Here is a 24,712-nt window from a genome sequence, read left to right as displayed (position 1 = left end):
TGACTACAGAATAGTGTAAATATAACTTTTATATGCACTGGGAAACCAAAAATTCATGTGACTCACTTTATTGCAGTAATTAGCTCTATTGTGGTAATCTGGAACTGAGCCCACAGTATCTCCGAGGTGTGCCTGGATTTTTTAAAACATTGGTCCATGATGGGTTGAAGTTTTTAGTTTGATAGCACGCAGTCTCTTGACTGGATACCTTACCAACAATTCTGAGTGCCAGTCTGCTCCATTGAGAAGCCATAATTATGGTGTGGAGTGTGGAGTGAAAAAGCAGGTTATAGAACGTTTCTACTTACGTATGCATATTAGGAGTGTGGGGAAAATTGATCCCACTTCTCTCAGTGGTCCTATCTTGGTTATGAGACTCAGAGAGAGAGTGTCTTTTATTTTCTGCTTTATACACTTGTATATTTTGGATTTTGTAACAGACATATCCTACTTTCATAAAAATAGAAACAAAAAAGATCCTTGCCATTTTAGGAAAAACAAAAACCAGAAACAATGCCCAGGTCATGGACTTTTCCAGTGGCATTTCCTGGCTTTCTTAGTTTGTCACAACTGTTCTCAGATCATCACGGCCCTGGGTCCAGGGACACAGGGAGTTCACAATTCATACTTGCTGCACTGAAGTGTTTTTTAGAAGGGATTTTCGGAAGAAGAGAACATTTAAGTAGTGATAAAGCCTTGTGTAAATGAGGAATGTTTGCTCTTGGTATTGTCCACTTCTTTTCTTTGCTTCTAAATGTGGTTATTACTTGTCTTCTTTAAAAAGGTATGGTTTCCGGAAGCCACCACATATCGAGCTGAAAGCTCGGCCAAAACTTGGAGAGAGAGAAGTGACTTTAGTTCATGTGACAGACTGGATAGAGAAGAAACTGGAGCAAGAGTTTCAGGTACACCTGCAGTGTCATCTAGTGTTTCATGCTGAGGCTCTAAAAGCTCTGGGTAGAACAGAGGTTCTGAACTTCATGTGGGTCAGGATACTCCTTGGAAAATCTGGTGAAAGCTATGGACCCCAGGAAAGTACACATATGATCAAATAGGCATAAAGTTTCAAAAACTCTGAAACTCATCCACAGCGCCCTGTGAAGTAGTCTTTAGAGGAAACTCAAAAGGTAGGGGTCAAAGAGCAAAATGACTGTCTTGTACCAGTAGGCCCGGCGAGGGTTAAGCCGTCCATCTGCTGGGGCTATCTTTGGACTTTTTCCCCGGGTGGGGCCTGGAATTGGCCAGCTAGTAGCACCCGGGCTGTGGTGGTTCCTGCCCTTGTGTGGTACCCACCTTGCTTGGTCTGTTTTCAACAAACAAATTGCTTGTTGCAACAAACATTCTGCGCGTAGCTACCACCCACCCTGGAAGTCCAAAGATGAATCAGGCCTGTCCCTCCCCTGTGGATCTTCTAGGGTAGTCTAGAGATCTTCTGGAGTTGACTAAGCCAGAGCTCATTCTCTAAGCCTGTCTTCTGCATTCTGCCACCAAGGGAAATAGCAGTGTAGCTGAGGCCCTGGAATGAGCTGTTTCTATCAAATTTTTATCAGGTTTTTGAGGCATAGTTGTCTTTTAAGGTTTTACGGATTAACAATTTACTTTGTAGTAAATTTCAGCTTTTGAAGAAGACCGGTATTATTTTTGCAGTAGTATATTTTGAGTTATTGCCTTTAAAATTATATATTTTTTATTATTTAAAAGCTATAGGTTAAATATAACTAAAAACCAGTCTATGGAAAGCTTAATCTTATCTCCAAAAGGAAAAGTACTTTGAACCTAATTAGGGGAAAGGCAATCTCATGCCTTCAGTTCTTTTCCTTTTTCTTATCTCCCTAGATCCTGCATTAGGAATTTGGGTGGGTCATCTCTTTTAGGGGTATTGGGATATAAGGGTCATCTCTTTTAGGGGGCAAACTTTGGTGCATGGTATTTTTGAGGCAAGTTGGGAAGTTGAAGGGTAACTGCTTGCATTCTCCCATGGCCACATGTTTTTGTTTTTGCTTTGGAAGAAAGCATTGCTGAAGTTGAATACATTGCCAAAATTCACTTACATAAAATTAGTTTATAAACAGATAGGCAAAGCACCATTACTGTCAATCACTCATTATCCTTTGGGTGTTCACTATAGTAGGATTTCTTTCATACGTAGCTTTAACTGGTTCTGGTTTGGAAAAAAAAAAAATTAGCTTACATTTTTGTTGCTAGGATTTAAATGGATAAGTTGGCTTATGTGTGTTGGAATATGTGTTCTGGATATAGTAATTTGGAAATACTGTGAGCAGCTTAACGCTCTTAATTCTCTTAATGTTATTTATCAATTCATGAGTAATTTTATTATATGTACATGAAATCAAAGGCTGCTTCTTCCTCAGAGCTTATTGGGTTCTCGTGTTCGTGCACTGGTGTGATACCTCAACGCTTTCTAGATATCATAGAGGAATTAGTTTGGAATGTGTAGGAAAAGTTGTTTCATATGTATTTTAAAAACTAGTCTAAAGCCTAAAATTATTATCAGAACTCACTAGGGCAACTCTGAGAAAAGAGCATTCTTCCACATGCCTGTTCCTTCTTTCTGCAGAAAGTTTTTGTCATGCCAAACATGGACGACGTTTATATCCCCATCATGCACTCGGCCATGGATCCCCGCTCCACTTCCAGCCTCCTGAAGGACCCACCGCTGGAGGCTGCTGACCAGCTGTGATGGGTGCAGACCTGGTGTTCCCAGTATTATGAGATGAAGCTCGAGGTGTGGGGTTCTCGGCTGCCACCTGGGCTGTAGCACTGGCCTTTCCTCGTGCCACAGCTTCTGCCCTCTGCCTGCCAGCGCCCATCCCACTGGGAGGTGTCCAGTGAATGGGGTCCAGCTTGCCTCCTGCAAAGCTTTGACTCAGCAAAGGAAAACTGGAAGGATCATCACGGTGGATCCAGAGATTACAGGTGACTCCCACCATGGCTTTTCTAAGTCTACCAGTTTCTGTGGCAGCAAAAGAGCACATTGAGAGCGAAGCTGCACAACTGGAAGGCTTCCCCTTGCCTCCTCGATGCCTCCAAAGCTTTTTCTCAGGCAGCCAGTGCAGTGGAATGTTTTCTCACTTTTACAGTTCGTGTGATGCAGCCCTCCACACCAAGAAAACGTCAGTGTGGTTACACATGTGGAGGGTGGGGAGTGGAATTTTGTGAACTATTTCTTTGGTGATAAAAAGATATGCATAGCAACTTACTCTTATTAATTGTGTGTTTTGGAAGCAAGTAGCCATAGAACATACACTCTAACACACTATCAGCTGGGGCGGGAACCGTGGGATTTATGTGACCATTAGGCAAAGCCATAAGATCAAACCATCCCACACCTTTTACCAAGGGGGTACAATCACCTGGTTTCTGACTAATCCCAAGTGTTTTCCTGAGACGTGAGCATATGTGGAAATACCAAACAAACGTAATGACTGGACTGGGGTGGGGCCAGAAAGCCAGAGCCACCGTCCTTCCACCTGGCACTTGCTGTGAGCTCTGGGAAGCTTTAAATAGGCATCTTAAATGCTTTGTTAACCTAGTTGGTTTGGGATGTTCTGCGGGCAGTTTCCTTTTCTGATGGCCAAAACCCGGAGACTGCTCTCTATCATCTTGAGTCAAGACGATGCTGATGTTTGTTCAGCATCAAACACTACAGATCTCAAAATTAACGTGACATTTAACGTTGCCAACTTTATTTTGTGCATTTGTGTCAGAACATTTAGTTTACAGGTTTCAGGGCTCTCTCAAACTGTGTAATTTGCTTTGAGAAGTACACTCAATACAATTTTTTAATTGTTTAAAGCTGCATTCAACATCAAACTTACCTTGGGTTAACTTTTGACAACTTACATCTGTGGACAAAGCTAATAGTGGTTTTTTAAACAGCAACAGCACCTTGCCTGAACGGGACTTTAAAGAAATTAATATATTGAAAAAACCGTATTTGAACCCTTATTTGATTACTTTAATTGCACCATTAAAACGTTTGACTTAAATTATTGGACCATTCCAGTCAGTGTACTGTTCTGATTTCTCATCGTGTAGGCCAATTTGCCTGTCAGTGCGCATGTCTTGTTCGCTGGTCTTATAATTTTTGTGCAATAATTAAAGGCAAAGGACTAGATGCACTATTGTGTAAAGAGATTACACATGACTGTACCCTATTGCACTTAATCAAATAGTATGTGGGGATTTACAATCGCTTGCATTGTTTCACAAAATAAATCTCTCATGTCAAATACTAGATACGCATCTAAGTTATTTCTACTTGATCCTGCTTGGATAATAGGACCAGAATAAACTGTAGTACAGAATAAACCTGGGCCCTCAGCTGCCAGTAGCAGCTTCAGCTTCTTGGGTGGTCACTGGACCCGTTCTGTTGAGGATCCAAAGTAGACCACACCCTGATATAAGGAAGGCGCTATTATCCTCGATTCGTATTTTTAAAAGTCCTGCTCCTGAGCTAGAGTTTACACCAACTGCCTACTAACCCTGCTAACTTGGGGCCCCGTCCATTATTAAGTACCAAAGCGGCTAGACATGGCACTTGTGCATACCTGCCCTTCAACACGTGCTGCCCTGTACTCAGAAATGATGCACGTTTCACCTAAGTCCAGGAGGGATCGTCATCACCTAGAATGTGGATTACGCAGGAGTGATTGTGCATTTATTTAGGTGCCTATGTTATGCCCAGCAATGCACAAAACCCTGTCATTGTGAGCTGTTCAAGCTATCTGGAGCATATCCAAATAAGCAGTTGACCCTAAATGGCGGTTTTTCCTAAGTAGTCCGCATATACACCTCAGCCAGACGACTTCAGCCCATGCAGCTCAGGACCGGGAGCCAGTTCGTGTCAAGTGCACTACGGCCTTCACTCACGCTGTTCTAGGCCACAGCCGGATTCTCATCTCCCCTCCCTGCAGACGCCCTCCCCGCCGCGGTTAAATGAACCTGCCTGTCTCACTGATTTCCACGGAGAGAACACGCAGACTCACAGGACTGCAGGACCCCCGACGTCTTCCCCAGCCCCCGACCCCGGCAGCCCAGTGCCGCCGTGTAGCTCGCGGTTAAAAGGTCCGCCGCCGCGGGGGCAAGACGGCCCCAGTTATGCGCAAGCGCGTGCTGCTCTGGCGCTGCAGCCTGACCCCCGGCGCCACGCGCAGGCGCGGCGGGGGCTCAAAGGCAGCGCGTCGCGACAAACAACAGACACACCACCGCTGGGATCAAGCCATTTTATTGAGGGGCTTCGGGGAAGGGTCGAAAAGCTGGGAGGACGAGATCCGACGTCCTTCTCCCAACCGGGACCTGCAAGAACGAGAGCGGTGGGTGAGCAGGAGGTGGTATACCCGCAAGCCCGTTTCCCACCCGCCGCCTCGGCGGCCCGGCTCAGATTCCAGTTCGCATCACCCGCGTCAGCAGTCTAACACGTGCTTTAATTCGGATGTCATCACCGCCAGCCGCCCACCCTCCATCCGGTTCCCAGGCCCCGAAACAGGGGACAGACCTGCCCCGGCCCAGGACACACTCCACCTCACCTTCGCCACTTCACAGTCGCTGAAAGGAAGGGGAACTCGCCGGGCTTCTACTTAAAGAAACAGACCGGAGGTGGTTGGGCGGGCTTTACCGCCATTAACCAATAGCAAGTCAAACTTCCAGCCACGTGCCTGTAAAGTGGCCTAATGATTGGCCCTGCTCGCTGAGTCCTCCAGAATATAGAGCGGTTACACGCCAACCGTAAAGATGGGCGTCAAGGAAAGATTAGGAGTCGCGCGATGTCCTAAATTCTGATTTTTTTCGCGACGTAGGTCGTCGGCCTGTGAGTAGTGCGTTTCTCCATACTACACAAAACGATACGTTACAAACGGCAGGGCGCAAGTAATGCTTAACCTGTTTAATATTCTGTGCCAGGAGCTAGACTAGGAGCTGAGGTGACAAACTAGTCTTGTCCCTGAATTTAAAGTAACCTGTTCCGGCAGAAAGACCTTGTGTTTGAAAGTAGACTGATGTGCAACCAAATCCTGACTTTGTGATGAATTCGCCCTGTGACCTTGATCACTTAGCTTTTCTGAGCCTCAATATCTGAAAAATAGGAAAAAAAAAAAAGTGTACGAGGCTTAAATAAGTTAATGTCAGTCAGCTGGCACATTCTGAGTGGTAAACAAATATGTTTTTAAAGGACTGGTGTGATGTGGAAGACTTATGGATTGCAATACTTTAATAAATGCTAAAATAGAGCTATAAACAGCCTACTCTGGAAGCCCAAAGGAGAGAAGATCTAACATTGGGAAAGCTGAAAGTACTTATAAGTATTGAGCTCATACTGTGAGCCAGGCATATTATTCACAAGTGGTCAATAATATGTCCCTGCCCTCTGGGTTTGATTTACTGGGAGAGGGAACAGAAGACACACGGGCACAATATCTGGTTATCTTTACTTCATTTATGTTTTCCTTGGGAATTCTTTTCCTTTTTTCCTCCTAACTTAATAAGGAAAGTTTATTGTTTTTTTGTAATAATGAAAGCATTTCAGCCTGAGTTTGTAGTTGAATAGGACTCTTATTTTCATTATTTTCTACATAGTCTTTAGTTAAATTTTAAAATTCCTCTTTGATCCAAAACAGTAGTTATTTTGGCAAGTGTTTTTGTAACATCTATATGATGTTGACTTTAAGAAAAACCAAAACACACAATGTAAGAGCTGTGAGTTGAGTTTATTAAGTGTCTTACTGAGGACTGTAGCCCAGGAGACAGTCAGAGAGCTATGAGAAAGTGTTCTCAAGAGGTAAGGGAGGAGCCAAGCTATATATGAATTTTTTTGCTGAGGAAAAAACATGTAGTCGAACATCAAAGATTACTGCTAATCACAAAGAACAGACATCTCAAGTTAATGATTTTAGTGCTTTTCTACATATGGGAAGATGCAAGAATCTAGGAGGTGTGGAAATTTTTCCTTAGATATGTATCTTAGCTATCTAGGGGCAGTATCCAAAGGGAAGAATGCTTCCTGTTTTTCTCCATCCTGAAATCCCCACAGGCCCACTCTCAGTGGGTGACTTCAGTGACTAATGGCTTGATTTCCTTGTAGAACTAGAGTGGCAGACAACATTTTTTTTCTTCACGATTTTTTAAAAAATATGTATTTATTTATTTGGCTGCGCTGTGTCTTAGTTGCAGCACGTGGGATCTTTCAGTTGTAGCATGTGGGGTCTTTTAGTTGTGGCACGTGGGATCTAGTTCCCTGGCCAGGGATTGAACCCGGGCCCCCTGCATTGGGAGCACAGAGTCTTAACCACTGGACCACCAGTGAAGTCCCTACAATGATTATTTCTATTGCTGCTGAAACATTTTCTTAAAGTATTTATTTCTTTATTTGGCTGTGTTGGGTCTTAGTTGCGGCACGCCGGATCTTCGTTGCGGCACGAGGGCTTCTCTCTAGTCGTGGCGCACGCGGGCTCAGTTGCCCCACGGCATGTGAGATCTTACTTCCCCGACTAGGGATCGAACCCGTGTCCCCTGCATTGGAAGGTGGATTCTTAACCACTGGACCACCAGGGAAGTGCCAAACATTTGTTTTTAAGTCAACATTTATTACACTGTCATACAGTTTCTACATTGGGAAATGAATTAAAGTTTTCTTTGTAGCCTAGAATATGATCTGCTTTTATAAATGTTCCACAGATTCTTGAAGTGGAGATGTTTTCACTATCATGTACAGATATTGACATGAAATATTGATTAATTTGGGGCGTCCCTGGTGGCGCAGTGGTTAAGAATCCACCTGCCAATGTAGGGGACACGGGTTCGAGTCCTGGTCCAGGAAGATCCCGCATGCTGCAGAGCAGCTAAGCCCGTGCGCCACAACTACTGAGCCTGCACTCTAGAGTCCATGAGCCACAACTACTGAGCCCACGTGCCACAACTAATGAAGCCTGTGCGCCTAGAGCCTGTGCTCCGCAACAAAAGAAGCCACCACAATGAGAGGCCTGCGCACTGCAAGGAAGAGCAGCCCCCGCTTGCCGCAACTAGAAAAAAGAAAGCCCAGGCACAGCAACAAAGACCCAACGCAGCAAAAATTAATTAATTAATTAATTAATTAATTACTTTAAAAAAATTTATTAATTCAATCTTAGCTGTAATTATGTTGTCCAAATCTCTCTCTGTATTTTATACTTGATTGGGAGTGTATGTACTCTCCCTCTGTATTTTATACTTGATTGGGAGTGTATGTACTCTCATTGATTAATAGTGAAGTGTTAAGATCATGCTTCAAATACCAAATGCAGGCAAGGATGCAAAACAGCAAGAACTTTTCTTCATTATTGTGTGGGAATGCAAAATAGTAACAACCATTTTCATAATCCCCTAAAACTGCAATCACTCAAAAGCACTTCAGTGGGTAAGTGGTAAGCAATTGAGGTACATCCTTACAACTAAATGCTACTTGGCCATAAAATATTGCCAGAAATAGAATGAATTATCAACACATGTCACACTTGGAAGAATCTCAGAGGTGTTATGTGGTTGGAAAGGAGCCAGACTCAAAAGATGGTATAATTCCATTTATATGACATTATAGAAAAGACAAAACTATAAGGATGGAGAACAGATCAAAGAACTCCCAAGAGATTGGGGATGTGAGGAGCATTTGGCTACAAAGGCAGCACAAAGGCATTTTTGAGGGTGATAGATTTTTTCTGTATCTTGATTGTGTGGGTGGTTACAGGACTTTATGCATTTGTCAAAACTCAGAACTGTTCACCCAAAAGATTTAATTTTATTGTATAAAAATTTTAAACAAAAAATTAAAAAATGTGCTTCTGTCATTTTCCATGATTACTTCTGTTGTTATTTGTTTGTATATTTTGAGGCTATGCTATTTATTCTCATTATGGTTTGTGGCTGATAACATTTCCATTGTGGATTACACATATCTGTGTATAAAATAACTCTCTAAGTTATTTATGTCTTTTGCCTTGAGTTCTAATTTATCTCACATTAGCATTATTACTCATGTCTTTTTTTTGTTTGTGTTTGTCTGATACAAGTTTGCCCATCCGTTTATTTCTAACCTTTCCATGTTATTTTATTCTTACTGTGTCCGTTGTATGAGGCACATGGTTGGATTATAGTGTTTATCCCAATGTGAGAGTATTTGCCTTTAAAAAATTTATTTAAAGATACATGCACTCCATTGTTCATAGCAGCACAATTTACAATAGCCAAGACATGGAAACAACCCAAGTGCCCATCAACAGACAAATGGTTTAGGAAGCTGTGTCATATATATATATATATATATATATATATATATATATATATATATATATATATATACATATACACACACACACACACACACACACACACACACAGTGGAATATTACTCAGCCATAAAAAAGAATGAAATATTGCCATTTGTGGCAGTGTGGATGGACCTAAAGAATATTATGCTTAGTGAAATAAGTCAGAGAAAGACAAAGACTATATGATATCACTTATATGTGGACTCTAAAAAATAATACAAATGAATGTATATACAAACGGAAACAGACTCACAGACACAGAAGATAAATTTATGGTTACCAAAGGGGAGAGAGACAAATTAGGAGTATGGGATTAACAGATACAAACTTAGTATACATAAAATAGAAAAGTAACAAGAATTTACTGCCTAGGGACTTCCCTGGTGGCGCAGTGGTTAAGAATCCGCCTGCCAATGCACGGGACACAGGTTTGATCCCTGATCCGGGAAGATCCCACACACTGTGGAGCAACGAAGCCCCTGCGCCACAACTACTGAGCCCGCGTGCTGCAACTACTGAAGGCCGTGCACCTAGAACCCATGCTTGGGGACAAGAGAAGCCACCACAGTGAGAAGCCCGCAAACCACAACAGAGTAGCCCCTGCTCACCACAAGTAGAGAAGAGCCTGTGTGCAGCAATGAAGATCCAACACAACCAAAACATAAAATAAATAAATAAATAAAAATAAATGAATGAGGGAAGGGGAGAGGCAGCATGTGGCAAGGAGGGCCTCCGGAGTGTGGAGTTCCGGAGTTTGGAGTGGCTAAGAATCTGCCTGCCAATGCAGGGGACAGGAGTTCAAGCCCTGGTCCGGGAAGATCCCACATGCCGCGGAGCAACTAAACCTGCACGCCACAGCTATTGAGCCTGTGCTCTAGAGCCAGTGAGCCACAACTACTGAGCCTGCATGCCACAACTACTGAAGCCTGCACGCCTACAGCCCGTGCTCTGCAACTAGAGAAGCCACCGCAATGAGAAGCCAGCACACTGCAATGAAGAGCAGCCCCCGCTCGCCTCAACTAAAGAAAGCCCGGGTGCAGCAACGAAGACCCAACGCATCCAAAAATTAATTAATTAATTTTTAATTAATTAATTAATTAATTTTTTAAAAAGCCCTTTTTTGAAGCAGTGGTTTGAGATGTCACTTTTATCATGTACTAGGGTTCCACATTATTCGGGCTCTACTTTTAATTTTATTCTATTTCACAGTCCTCTCTATTCTTGTTCCAGTACCACACATTCTGTCAATTTACATTAACACGTGATTTTATGCCTCATATATGAAAGATTTTACCTTTTTTCACTGACCTATGAAAATGTCTTTACTGAGTTTACTGCTATAAAATTATATCCAAAATTAAAAAAAAAAAGAATACATGAATGTGAAGAAGGGTGCTTAAAAAAAAATAATTTACTGCCTATCACAAGGAATTATACCCAGTATCTTGTAATAACCCATAATGGAATATAATCTGCAAAAAAATCCCAAATCATTATGCTGTATACCTGAAGCCAACACAACATCATCAATCAACTATACTTCAATTTTTAAAAATTCATTTAAAATTTTGATTTTGAAGTATCTCTGAATACAGAGAGTACATAAAAGTATATGTGTGATTTGGAGATATTAATAAATTGAACATTCAGATACCACTTAGTTTAAGAGAAATGACATCATCAGTAACTTTGAAGCTCACTTTTGGCCCCTTCTGACTACTTCTCCCTCCCTCTCAGAGAAAACCACTGTCCTGAATTTTGAGTTTGTCTGGTTTTTGCTTTTTTTTAGACTTTCGCTTCATATATTTGTATATTATTTAGTTTTGCCTGACTTTGAGCTTTATAGAAATAGAATATACTGTATGTATTCTTGTGTGACTTGCTCTTTTTATTGCTTAATATTGGCGACATTCATGTTGTATGTAATGCAACCAGGAATTGTAGTAATGCGACCAGTTTCACTACTGTGTAGCATCCCAGTACACAATTATACTGCAGTTTATACATCTCTCCTCTTTAGGTTAGATGTTTAAAATATCTTCCAGTTTTTAGTATGACAAACAAAGCTGCTCTGAATATTCTTGTGTGTGTGCAAAAGATCCTTTGGGGTATGCACACAGAAGCACAATTGCTAGGTAAGCACATTTCCAACTTTCCAGATAATAACAAATTATTTTCCAAAGTGGAGGCTCTAATCTGCACTCCCACATTGGCCTCCACCCTCACCAACTCTTGATATCATCACACTTTTTATATGTTTGCCAGTATGGTGAGTGTAAAATGATGTCTTTAGTGTAGGTCATGGGCCAGGTGTAGTCATGTATGTTGTTGATTTAGTCCTCTTAGAAATGTTGAGCTAGCATTTTAATCAGGGATTATTGGTTGTAAGTGATGGAAACCCAACTCAAACTAGCTGGGATAAATAGGGGAAGGTTTGTTTAAATAGGGGAAGAACAGCTGTGCAGGCTGATGTCAAGCCAACTAGAATCAGAACGTAAGCTTGTCCAGGGCTCCTTGACTGCATCTGTGCTTCTCTTTACTTGTCAACTGTTTTCTTTTGTGTTGGCTTTCTTTACACGATGGAGGCAGCTCCTGGGCCTCACACCTCCCGGCCTTGCCGGTAAAGAGGAAACGAATCTGGCTCTAGTTGGGGCCAGATTGGATACAAGCCTACCCATGGGTCGAGTAAAGTTGGTCAGATGGGTAGCTCTTTTGGTTAACTATTACTGCACAACAAACCACTACATAACTTAGTGGTTTAAAACAACAGCCATTTTATTATCTCTCACAGATCTGTGAGTTAACTAGTCTTGTTAACTGAAAACAGGGTTTGCCTCTTGGTAGGTGTCAGGCCAAAAGACACAACCAAGCCAAAGACTGGGAGAAGGAAGGATTTATTACTTGCAGCAAGTGAGGAGAACGCCGGGGATATTTTGCAAAGCAGTGTCTCCCCAAGCAGCAAAACTGGGGAAGTTTTAAGCTAAGGGTATATGCATATTCATGAAGAGGCTGGTGCAGTATATGCATATTCATGAAGAGGCTGGGGCAGTGTGTGCATATTCATGAAGGGCCTTGAGTAGAGGAGAATTCAGCACAGAATTGGGGCAAAGTTTGACAGAGTCCAAGCTTTAGTTGACTGAAGGCACAAAGGTCAGAAAAAGTTAACATCATTCCTTAGGTTCAGACCAGTCTGGGGTCTTAGCCATCCTCCACCTGGGTCAGGGCCTAAATTCCTGTAGAACAACTCAAAAGACCGTACCAGATTATTATGTATATCCATTGAGGAGGAACTAGGACTCTGTTTTATCACTGAACTATTTTTTCTTGACTGTGTTTCCTTTGTTCCTGCATTCCCTCACTTGCCTTAAGATCTTTAATTACTGAGACCTGTTCAAGGGCAAGCATTGTGGCCAGGCTTAGATCACAAAATAGCTTAGGCCAATAATGGCTTCTCTTATGTCAAGAAAGCCATGCCTGGTTCTCTTTCTCTGGAGACCCCCTACCCTCTCTGCTTACCGTCTCAGCTGAGAGGGACTTCTGTTCCATGTGGTCACCGTGGGGCTTGATTGGGCTGAAACATCCAAAATGGCTCACCTAGATGGCTGGCAGCTGGGAGCTGTTGATTAAAGCAACTCCATTCTCCTCCATGTGGCCTGAGTGTGGCTTGGGCTTCTCCCAAGATGGCAGCTAGATTCCAAGAGGGAGCATCCAAGAGCAGGTATTCCAAGAGGAAGGAAATGGAAGTTGCCATGCCCTTTAAACTTGGGCTGGGAAGTCTCAGAATGTCACTTCTGGTCGACACCAGTCACAGGGACAGTCCAGATTCAAAGGGAAGGGAAATAGCTCTTACTTTTGATGGCTTATAAGGAGGGAAAGTATTGTTTGGGGCCATCTTTGGAAACTTAGCTACCACAGTAGAGTAGAATGATTGGCCTCACCAGGGTAGGTGCCCACTAGGGCAGAGCCAGTACCACCTAGCATATCTGCCCTTTTTCCAAGGCGGGCCCTAATTCCTGTCCACTTGCTCCTTCCATGGTGAGAACAGCTTAAGCTGAGCAGGACCTGGGAATTAGGGAAGTGAAGGAATGCAGAAACAAAGGAAAATCAGTTAAACAAGAATAGTAATGACAACAGTTCAGCAATAAAACAGAGTCCTAGTTCCTCCTCAGGGGAGGTACGTAATGATCTGACACACATATCTTTGAGTTCTGCAGGAAATTAGACCACCCACCCAAGTGGAGGATGGTGACTATAAGCTGAGCAAAAGCAGGTAGACCCCAAACTGCTTGAAACCAGAAGGTTGATGATTACGATTCCTGAAACATCACCCTATTACCTCACCACCAACCAATCAGAAGAAAGTCATGCACCCTGCAGCCCTCACCCCAAGTGTTGCCTTTAAAAACCCATCCCTGAAAGCCAATAACAGGGAGTTTTGAGCATGAGCCACTCCCATACTCCTTGTTTGGCGAGCTGCAAATAAACACTATGCTTTCCTTCATCACAACCTGGTGTCAGTGAATTGGCTTTGCTTTGAGGCGGGCAAGTGGACCCAAGTTCAGTTCGGTAATACGGTCCCTTGAACATGGTAAACACTTGATAACTGTTGTTGAATTCCTTCTTCTGAATCTTCTTGTTTGTTTAACTGCACCAGTCAAATATTTTCCATCCTGCTTTGGTAAGGTCTCTTGTATCAGCCCTGGTCCCCCCTTCCTTTTTCTTGCTCTAGATTAAGGCCTGAATAACCCTTGTTAACCAGCTCCTGATGTCTCTCAAATGCCTGTCTTTTGCTCAAACTCTCCCCCCGAAGCATACCTTCAGTCCCGTCTCACTCTGCTGCCTGCTAAGAAAGCCCAGCCTGACATTAACGCCCCCACCCACTGGCCCATCCTGCCTGCCCTGCCTCATTTCCCGCTGCTCCTCTGGGTAGAAGTGGAGCATGAGCTCACTTGTTTTTAGTATACGTGCTGCCGAAGCAAGCACATGAGCTCACTAATGAGGCAGCTGGGGCTTCCATGAAGCCACACAGTCCTTTCCCTTCTCCAGGCTTTTGTTCTGGTCCTCCTTTCCCCCTAGACTATTCCTTTCCCCTATCAAATCTGACAAAAGGCCTAGCCCAGATACCACTTCTTCCATGAAGCCCTCCCTGCTCTATCCATCCCACCTCCTTCCTTTCACCAGACCCATCTCTCTCTTGAACACCATAGTTCTGTTTCTGAGTTTATTCTCACCTCCTTGCACTTTTCACAGTTGGCCTTGTACATTGGTTCTCTCTCTGCACGTCCTATCACCTTTACCAGCTTGCGAACTGTGATATTCCTTCATGGTACCAATCCTTTGAACTCAGAAGCCCTTGATGGTATTTGTTAAAAGGATGAATGAATAAATGAATGAATTAGTGGTAACCATCCGAGGTCAAAGATGAGGTCATCTGAAAAATGAAGGTGACGAAATTATAGCTAAAGTTTCTTTCTACTCTAAAATTTGGTTATGGACTTCCCTGGTGGCGCAGTGGTTAAGAATCTGCCTGGCAATGCAGGAGACACGGGTTCGATCCTTGCGAAGATCCCACATGCTGTGGAGCAACTAAGCCCGTGCGCCACAAATACTGAGCCTGCAAGCCACAACTACTGAAGTGCGCACGCCTAGAGCCTGTGCTCCACAACAAGAGAAGCCACCGCAATGAGAAGCCCACGCACCGCAACGAAGAGTAGCCCCTGCTCACCGCAACTGGCACTCAGCAACGAAGACCCAACACAGCCAAAAAATAAATAAATAAAATTAAAAAAAAAAAAACTCAAAAATATTTTTTAAAAAATTTAAAAAAATAAAATTTGGTTATGTCTGTGAATGAGCTCTCTTAGAGAGAAAGGAGAGAGAGAGAACAGGTAAGGTACATATCTTGAGCCTTAAGAAACACAGTCTGCAAGGAGGAAAAAGAGCAGAGAGACAGGAGGAAAACCGGAAAATGGTACTATCCAAGGAGGAAAAGTTCAAGAAAAAAGAACTGTTAACATACCTGAGGGAATTCCCTGGCAGTCCAGTGGTTAGGACTCTGCACTCTCACTGCCGAGGCCTCGGGTTCAATTCCTGGTCCGGGAACTAAGATCCCACAAGTCAGGCGGCACGGCCAAAAAAACCCAAAAACCAAACAAAAACATACGTGAACTGAAGAGAGGCCCAGGGTAAAAAAGATAAAGCAAGCCCACTGGGATTTTGCAGGAGGAAGAATATGAGCTGCTTGAGAGAAGTTTCCAGAGAGTTCTGTTGAAATAAGCTGGATCCCAGGGGATTAGGAGGGACTGACCAGTGAGGAAGAAGAGGCACTCTGAGAGGATGGCTGTTTCCACGTTGGCACTGAGCTGGCCCTTTGAGAATCTTAATATACGATACACTGGTACCACTATGGACACTTCACCATGGTGGCATATAGACTCAGCACAAATGGGTGTAAAATACAACAGCTCAGAGGGAAGTGAACAAATAATCAGGATTAGACTGAGCTCCCTCCCAGGGCAGAAACCCCAGGGGAAAGCTCACTCTTCTCTCCCAGGTGGCTGGTCTGTGCCTTTTGTGAGTTGTGCTTTTGCACAATCAACCCCCAGGTGAGATCAGGAGACTTACATGTTATTTGAGGCAATGCCCCTTATCACCACATATTTGTACCCACATATTTGTACAAACTTCTGTTTGTTAATAGTATTCCAGGGACAAGGCAGTCTGGGCTCCTGCCTAACCACATTTACGGGCCACAGAATGGTACCTTGTCACTACGCTGGGGGAGGGGCAAGGATAACAGCCAGCGATGGTGAAACAGGCTGCAGCATCTGTGGTTGCCTCAATGAACTCCGAAGTTATGTAGACAGCTGAGTTCTTTTTTTTTTTTTTTGACAGCTGAGTTCTAATCCAGGTTGTGCTGGGAATTCCCTGGTGGTCCAGTGGTTAGGACTCAGCACTTTCACTGCCATGGACCCAGGTTCAATCCCTGGTCGGGAAACTAAGATCCCACATGATGTGCGGTACAGCCAAAAAAAAAAAAAATCCATGTTGTGCCGCTTACTAGCTATGTGTTACCCACCTGGCCGTTAATCTTTTAAGATTCCAATGTATCATCTGTAAAATGGGGCTAAGAACACTACCTCATAGAACTGCTATGCAGATAGCATGAGCTGGTCCTATAAAACATGTGTTTGCACATTTCCAAACAATAGCCCACAGCCAACCAATGTTAACTGTGATAAGAATCATCTTTGCGGTAGCAAAAAAGTGTACAGCAGATTGGATTCTGTGGTAAAGAGAAGTTCTCCGGAGTGAGTGGCACAATCTCTTCACATCCAGTCATCCTGGAACAGGAAGAACCAAGGTTCTATTTACCTAAGAACCAAACTGCTCACAGTGACAGCAGCTTTTAAAGAATTTCCCTTAAAAAATTAGGACATGAAGGAGATAAACATTTAGCTTGCTACCAGAAACTCTTGCTTCATCATTTTATTTATCCCTTAACCACCCCTCAACATGTGCTGTAAGTTCAAGTCTGTTTGGGAGCAGCGGCAGCGTGGAGATCACTCAAAATAGTCAAAGTGGATTTAGCCTGGTAAAGACACTGTTCCTTTGAGATGGTACTGAAGCTTTCAAGCATGACCTCCCTTTCTGGTTTTACTAGCTTTTCCTTTCAAGTCTCCTTCAAAGGGAACTACTCTCTCACTAAATAGCTATCTGCAAACCAACCTCGTAATCATTTTTAAGCGAAATTTTGAAGGGTTTCAAACAGAATTGAGACAGGCACAAACATTTGAAGGCTGGATCATAACTTCCACTAGAGGGCGACATTTGCTAAAATAAAGAAAAGGGATTAATGGCCACAGGGATTAACACTGGACATTCTGAGTGAGCCGGATTCCAGGACCTTGGCTGCCCCTATCACCTGCGGGAACTGGAAAACACACAGTCTCCACCCCACAGGGCTCCACCCCAGGAGATTCGGAATCAGTAGGGGGAAGAGGGCAGAAAAAGGTGTTGGGAATCTATTTTTTAAAACTCTCCAAGTTTGGGAGCCACTGATTTAGAGAGAAGTGAAAATAAGATTTTAGCTCACTTTCTCCCACCACTCCCTCCCCTCTACTGACATAGTCAGGTCCTGCCTGCTCCAGTCTTTGCTGAACATATATTTTAACCTTGGTGGAAAAAGAGGGCTTATCTTTACACTAAAACCATGACCTTTGCCTTGTTTAGTGGATGTTATTTAAAACAACTTCCAGAAAGGTCATTTTCAGGCCTTTTCTATGGGCAGGTCCACTTCAAAGGCACCCTGCAAAAATATTTCCATTTCTGTCTGTATTTATCAGCAATGCCAGCTTTTGCTTTATCAAAAGCAAAAAGCTGTCTAAAACAATACTTGACTATGGAACAAGATTGTGGGCAAGGCTGCCGTAAATAAAACCAGAACTTATCAGTGTGAGTTGCCAATCAAATGGAGACAGGCACAAGACATGTGCCTGTCTGATTAAGCATAAGAGTAACCTGACTGGTGCATTAGAAATTCTGAGAACCTATAACAGTGCAGTTATGGCCTGGAGATTTGGTCCAGATGAGTACAAGATAAATATACCTACCTGGTCCAGTCTCCTTGGAACGGATTTTTTTTTCTTTACTGGATCTTTAAAACTGATTTATGAGTCAGATTGAGGTAAGCATTCCCCTCTGTGTTTTATCTGCTGTGCTTACAGGGTCACAGTGACATTTTGAATTGTAAAAGGGCTGCCAGAGTTCCAGCACAGAAAGTTCCCCTCCTAGAGTCACTCGGTTGGAGAAAAAGCACCAGAGAAGGCATGTGAAAGCACCATTTTGTGATCAGGCTTCTCTTTTAACTCAACCCTGTGGTCTTACAGATCCTGTTGTCAGCTTGCATGCCGGATGGATAATCATTAAAGAGCTCCTCCTACTTTCTGTGGGCTCCTCCCTGGACACCTGGCCACACTGGTCAGGAGTGATGGAGCTTGTGTTTCTGCACACCCCTCGCCAATCTCAAACCTCTCCGTTTGCATTTAGACATGCAGATAACACTTTTCAAAATGTGTCTACTGCTTTCACAGTTGCCAAGATTTGTCCTACTCTTAAACTGGTGTGTTGGATTCTCCAGCAAGGGTTTAGTCCCTTGACTGTGATTCAGGCATATGAAGTTGGGAATGGGGAACTTTGTTGATGGGATTTTGGTTTACCATGAGCATTTCTGTCTGCTCTAGTGGGATAGGATTGATTCACATGCACCCAGGTCAGATATCTGGTCAGTCCCCCACTACTTCTTTTTTTTAAAAATTATATTATTTTTTATTGAAGTATAGTTGATTTTACAATATTGTGTTAGTTTCAGGTGTACAGAAAGTGATTCATATATATATATATTCTTTTTCAGATTCTTTTCCATTATAGGTGATTACAAGATATTGAATACAGTCCCTACTTCTTTATTTCTCTAGCATTGCTTACTCCTTTCCCCCAAACCCTGAAAAATCTTAGGCTGTCATACGAGCAAGTCAAGAAAAATTAGAGGGCTTCCCTGGTGGTGCAGTGGTTAAGAATCCGCCTGTCAATGCAGGGCACCCGGGTTGGAGCCCTGGGCCAGGAAAATCCTACATGCCGCAGAGCAGCTAAGCCCGTGGGCCACAACCACTGAGCCTGTGCTCTAGAGCCTGCGAGCCACAACTACTGAGCCTGCATGCCACAACTACGGAAGCCCACGTGCCTAGAGTCCGTGCTCCCGCAGCAAGAGAAGCCACTGCAATGAGAAGCCCGCGCACTGCAACGAAGAGTAGCCCCCGCTCGCCACAACTAGAGAAAGCCTGCAGGCAGCGACAAAGACCCAAGGCAGCCAAAAATAAAATAAATTAATTAAAAAAACAAAAAAGAAAAATTAGAGAAGCTGCCATCCTTTTTTTCCTTTTCTCCTAGAATATGGAAATGTTGTGCTCTGAACCTTAGTTTATTCTGTCTTGTTACAAATGTCCTCTGGAGAGAGGCTTCCATCAAAGTGGAGGGCAGCATGGGACAGAGTGACCAAACAGCAGGGCTCTTTACATCAGGTTAATAGCCCACAACCTTCAAACGGACCTTGTATGACAAACCCACAACAAACCCACTCCCTCCAGTGAGCTTCACGAGGTCACATCTACAAATGCCACATAAACACACATGACACCAGCAGCTGAAATGGTTTCCTTCTTTGCTTGTAATTTTTGATTTGGCCGTGGTTATTCCAAAGGGAACTGGTGGCTGTTGGACATGATTTGAGGGGAATTCCTGAGGACAAAGAAAGGGTCCTTTGGACTAACTGAGGCGCAGCTGGAGGACCCCCAGGGCTGCGAACTCGGCGATAGCCGCGCGCAGGGCAGAAGCGCCGGGTTGCAGGAATCCCCTGCCAGCTGCCGACCCTCGCTCCGGAGGTCGCTGACGATCCCACCACGGCGGGAAGACGGAGCGGGGACTCTGGACACTCGGCACCGGCTGTCTCCTGGCCTTTCCTGATCAAGTCTGACGCAGCGGATCTCTCAGCGGGATCACTGGGACCGCCTGGGGCAGGGAATGCGCCCGCGTGGCGGGGTTGCCGGTCTCCCCTTGCCCTCAGGCAAGCTCTTTGCCTCGATCACTCAGCGTCCCTAGATGCCCGACGCAGAAGCCTGGTGCTCTTCTCCTGCCGCCGCGGCCGGGGCAGTCAAGGCCAGCCGGAGGCCCAAGCCGCCTTTGGCACCGCCTATAACCCCGCCCCTCCAGCGACAGCCCCGCCCAGGCCAGCCCCAGCCCGCCCCCAAGCCTGGGCCCCGCCCAATCCCCGGCCCGCCCCTAGGCCGGCCCCGCCTCCTGCCCCGCCCCGACCGGAAGAAGCGCCGGCTCCCGGCACTTATAGGGCCGGGAATGGGGGTGCCACCACCGCCTAGTTAGCTCTGCGTCTGCCGAGTACCGGCCGCCGCCGCCGCGCTGTCGTCGCGGCGCCCCCGCCCCGTCCTCTGCCCGCCCGCGCCGCCCCCATGGAGCCGGCCGGACCGGCCAGGAGCCAGGGCCGAGTCCTCGCCATGCCTGCCCGACTGCAGCTGCTGCTGCTGCTGGCGTTGCTGCTGCCCAGCCCCGGGGTGAGTGACCGGGAAGGTTGGGGTGGGGAACGGCGCAGGGCGGGCCGGGGTCCGAGCCGGGAGCGCGGCGGCGGCGGCGGCCCCAGGCTCCGTGCGCCCGGGCGGAGACGGCGCCGGGCGGGGAGTGGCGGCCTCCTGACCGGCCGGAGTGGCGGCCACGCCGGCCCCGCCGAGGCGTCCGCCACCCAGGGGCCTCGCGGGCCAGCGCGGCTGTCACGAGCAGCGCCTCCCGGGCCGTGTGCTCTCCGGCGCAACTTTGTGTCATCCTAGCGGCACCTCGGGGTCTCCAGAAGGCCCCGGGCCCTTGGGAGGCCGCCCCACCTGCCGGACCCTTCCCGCCGGTGGGCGCCAACTCGGCCTGGCGGTGGCCGCGGAGGAAGGGCAGAAAGGGCCCTGTAACCAAGGGAAAGGGAATGTCTTGCGTTTGTAATCTTCGCTTGAACTTTTCAAAATGCGAGAACTTTGGGAAACGAATGCCACTGGAAGTGGGTAAGCGTTCTTACCCTAGAGCTTGATTCTGCTTACCTGCCTTGCAGGTTTCTTGGCATTGGAGGCAGCGGGCTTCCTTTCAGGCAGCAAGACATCGTTAAGCAGGTTAAGCGGTGGGAATGGTACTCTTTTTTTCAAGACCCCATATGGGACAGCAGTGAAGCCGCTTCGAAACTTTAAACGAAAGACTGTCTCCTCACGGGAGAGCACCGTGGGGCTGTCCAAAAAGTCTTTTCATCTTTTTCTGGAGAGAAGAGCCTGGTTTACATTTATTTAACTTTCAGGCCTTCACTCAGGCTGTGGATTCGGGCACCGTGGCTGGGAGGACATTTTGTGGACAGACTTGGCTTTTTTTCCCCTTCTGGTTGGAAGAACCTAAATTAGTGAGTGGTTTAAAAAAAAAAAAAGAAACAAAACGTATTGTTCAGGATGTGGGTATGGTGCATTGGAGCAGGTTCTGTTTAATGACCTACACTGTGTACTTTTTAATATGGTGTATCAGGTACCAGGTGTCCAGGTGGAGAATTGACATGTGTATACCTGAGTGCCACAGCATGAACTCTTTGGAGGTTATGCATTTTAGGTAAATAATAGTCCGTGCTCTTAGGGTAACAAGAATTTGGAAACAGCTGAAGTAGTACGAGGCCACCTTTTTCAAATTCAGGGTTATTTATTTATTTATTTAAATTAATTTATTAATTTATTTTGGCTGCATTGGGTCTTCGCTCCTGCGCCCGGGCTCTCTCTAGTTGCAGCGAGCGGGGGCTACTCCTCGTTGCAGTGCACAGGCTTCTCATTGAGGTGGCTTCTCTTTATTGCAGATCATGGAATCTAGGCGCCCGGGCTTCAGTAGTTGTGGCACGTGGGCTCAGTAGTTTTGGCTCGTGGGCTCTAGAGTGCAGGCTCAGTAGTTGTGGCGCGTGGGCTTAGTTACTCCACGGCATGGGATTTTCCTGGACCAGGGCTCGAACCCGTGTCCCCTCCATTGGCAGGCAGATTCCTAACCACTGTGCCACCAGGGAAATCCCGGGGTTTTTTTTAAAGGAAAATTTGTACACACTTCACAGTAAAACTCGTGTCAGTTAAGTTTTCCTTCTGATTGAATTTTTTAAAAATCCACTTTCAAAACTGGGGTCAGGTTTTGAACTTGAACATTTCATCTTGGATTGGTTAACTGCTGCCTGGCATCTGTCCACAAATAAGAGTGTAAAGAGAGTGACCAAAATGTATGACATGGAAATCAATCATTTCATATCATCAGAGCCTTCTGTATGTTGTTTTCTTTGCCACATCTTTTCGTGTGCTATTCTGTCACTGGAGTCTAGTGTTTTAGTTATTGAACAACTTTGGCTAAAGAACCAAAAATAACTATTTAGCCTTAGTTGGGACTATAGTTTCGGTTCATGTAAATATTTCCAAATTGTATTTAGAAATCCAGACTTTTCAGAGTTCATGGTAAAAGAGTCCAACCCTTATCAAAAGGTTATGTTTTAGTGTAACTGCTTTTTAGGGCAAAGGTCAGAATTTCACTCCCAGAATTACCTACCAGTAAAAATTTCGATCCCCAAACATAGTGGGACATATTATTTCAAAATTCTAAATGAAACGCATTGCAGAGTTTGCAGTTAAACCAGGCAGCAGTGATGTTGTGCAGAATGTACTGGCTGTAAAATCAGACAAACCTGAGTTCTTTCTGGTCCCTTGGTAGCTGTGTGCTCAGAGTCTTAGAGACTCTGTTTCCTGATCTATGAAATGGGAGCAGCTAACACGCTAGCAGGTGTGAAGGGACCTGGCACACCACAGATAATGTACATTCTCCTTGCCACCCCCCAAAGGTGTTTTTTACTCTAAGTCATCGTTTTTCAATGTTATACTATGCCTGAGCAAGGAATATTTTTTGATGCTGTTCCTTTTTGATTGATGAAGTAACTAGTGCAGAGGAGGCAGTATTGTGATTTTCCTTCAGTGTGTGTCTGAGCCAGACATTGACTCACCTGCAAGCTGAGACTCCAGGCTACCGGATCCAAAATGCAGTTATATCGGTGTTACTAAGCACTCAGGGCTGTCTTTTGTTAATCCAGAAGGTGCTTATTCAGTCAGTGAGTTTTTCGCCTCCTTCCTAGACCTGGATCTTGTGCCTAATGTTGGTTTGTGTTGCATCATTGCTGCCCTGTGGTCCTCATTGCACAGTGTTTGGGTGTCACTTCTCTCAAGTACCAAAGAGATCTGTGGCACGTGAGGCAGGGTACTTTCTTCAGCTAGAGGATATGCAATTTCTTTTATTCAGCCGATGTTTTGGTTTCAGAGGGGGATAAACAACTTCACGGAGAACTGCAGATCACGTGTGTACAAAAACACACGGAGACGTGAGTCTTAACTAGAAATGGCCTTGCTTATCATTCATCCTGATAGTCATCACCCGCATGAATTATCCTCATAGGAGGTATCGCGTATTAATACTGCTGCCACGAGGAGAGTGAAGAGGGTGTTTCATGCAGCTCGTGTTCTCAGGACTGCTGACCCTGAAATTAGACTGTAGTTGTGCACGTGCGTTTGTTTTGTTTCATTAACTCGCCTGCCCAGGAGGCTCTCCGCAGTCATATGGCTTCTAAGAGCACAAGAAAAAATGTGTATGAGAGTGATTCTTGAGAAAGTTCGACGGTAGACCATATTCCCGAATATAAAGCCAGTGAGCTATGTAAAGGTTTCTTCATGTCTGAACAGAACAGTGCCATGTGCATGGGCCTGGGGGTTATAGTTATTTGCATGCCTCCTATGGCCTCTCCATTCTTCAGGTTGAAGAATCATTGGATAACTGTTTCATTTTCATTGGAAACCTCTTTGGTTTGGGGAATCCACAGTAATCCTTAGGCTTAATATTGTGTGTGTTTTATAATGATCAAATGTTCTCCCTAAAGAGATGATATAGGGGAGAAAAGCCTAATGTATCATTTTGATGGATTCTGTTTTTATTATGCATGCATAACTCGGGGCCTGTAACCTAGCAATATGATTAGAGTATGAGGCTGGCTTAAAAAATAGGGACCGTGAATCGTAGTCTGTGAATAATAAACATGCTGGTTGGCTATATTTCCCAGGGGCTGGGGATTTTTTTTTTTCCTATCTTTATCTTTACCTATACCCCATGTTTGGTTTCAGACTTTGCTGCCTCAGAGCAACACATGCTCAGAGTAAATGAGTGAGTGCACCAGACCACATACGGACTGGGAAAAGTAGAACTTAAAATGCCCCCCCCCCCAGATACCATACAAAAACAAACAAAAAATCCCAAGGTCCTTGCTTACATGACTTTTTAAAATTTTAAGTTCCTTTTACACAGTCTCTGCATCACTTCTGATTATCTTATGATCTTTGTTCATGTACAAAGACACAGCAAGTCGAACAGTGTAAAAATGTGTTCTGTATTTTTTTTTAATTAATTATTTATTTAAAAAATTTTTTGACTGTGTTGGGTCTTCGTTGCTGCGCGTGGGCTTTCTCTAGTTGCGGGGAGCGGGGGGCTACTCTTCGTTGCTGCACGCGGGCTTCTCATTGCGGTCGCTTCTCTTGTTGCGGAGCACGGGCTCTAGGTGCGCAGGCTTCAGTAGTTGTGGCACGTGGGCTCAGTAACTGTGGCTCGCGGGCTCTAGAGCACAGGCTCAGTAGTTGTGGCGCATGGGGGCTTAGTTGCTCCGTGGCACGTGGGATCTTCCCGGACCAGGGCTCGAACCCGTGTCCCCTGCATTGGCAGGCGGATTCTTAACCACTACGCCACAAGGGAAG

At 44.9% G+C, this 24,712-nt stretch overlaps 2 protein-coding genes, 1 long non-coding RNA gene and 2 other non-coding genes across 8 annotated transcripts in view; 2 read left to right on the top strand and 3 right to left on the bottom strand.

Annotated features, from left to right (window-relative positions):
• TEX2 (testis expressed 2) overlaps nucleotides 1-4,258 on the top strand; it is a 110,332-nt gene extending 106,074 nt beyond the window's left edge. For both annotated transcript variants that reach the window (XM_057536980.1, XM_057536979.1), the window contains exons 11-12: nucleotides 785-905; nucleotides 2,579-4,258. In XM_057536980.1, coding sequence (XP_057392963.1) covers nucleotides 785-905; nucleotides 2,579-2,701 — 244 coding nt within the window. In that variant the 3' untranslated portion in view covers nucleotides 2,702-4,258. The remainder of the gene's footprint in view (nucleotides 1-784; nucleotides 906-2,578) is intronic.
• An 808-nt stretch (nucleotides 4,259-5,066) lies between these two features.
• Nucleotides 5,067-5,203, bottom strand: LOC114236928 (small nucleolar RNA SNORA76). The gene has a single exon (XR_003622775.1). It is a non-coding gene; the product is annotated as a small nucleolar RNA SNORA76 (small nucleolar RNA).
• Nucleotides 5,204-5,232: 29 nt separating this feature from the next.
• LOC103015947 (uncharacterized) lies at nucleotides 5,233-5,556 on the bottom strand. The gene is made up of 2 exons (XR_450464.1): nucleotides 5,519-5,556; nucleotides 5,233-5,319 (listed from the first exon to the last, which is right to left on the bottom strand). It is a non-coding gene; the product is annotated as an uncharacterized LOC103015947 (long non-coding RNA).
• The window catches only part of ERN1 (endoplasmic reticulum to nucleus signaling 1), a 98,122-nt gene continuing 78,720 nt past the window's right edge, over nucleotides 5,311-24,712 (top strand). For 2 of the 3 annotated variants that reach the window (XR_009006441.1, XM_057536981.1), the window contains exons 1-2: nucleotides 5,311-5,830; nucleotides 18,730-20,440. Coding sequence is in view for 1 of the 3 variants with exons in the window: in XM_057536981.1 (XP_057392964.1) it covers nucleotides 20,339-20,440 (102 nt within the window). In the remaining 2 variants the exon portion in view is untranslated. Of the gene's footprint in view, nucleotides 5,831-18,729; nucleotides 20,441-24,712 lie in introns of those variants that run through there. The other variant, XM_057536982.1, reaches the window with a different exon arrangement.
• Nucleotides 5,399-5,468, bottom strand: LOC114236927 (small nucleolar RNA SNORD104). Its single transcript, XR_003622774.1, has one exon. It is a non-coding gene; the product is annotated as a small nucleolar RNA SNORD104 (small nucleolar RNA).

Source organism: Balaenoptera acutorostrata, chromosome 20 (assembly GCF_949987535.1).
Source record: "Balaenoptera acutorostrata chromosome 20, mBalAcu1.1, whole genome shotgun sequence".
Classification (NCBI taxonomy): Eukaryota; Metazoa; Chordata; class Mammalia; order Artiodactyla; family Balaenopteridae; genus Balaenoptera; species Balaenoptera acutorostrata.
Note: the sequence above shows the minus strand (reverse complement) of the source record. Positions and strands in the feature narration are given on the sequence as shown.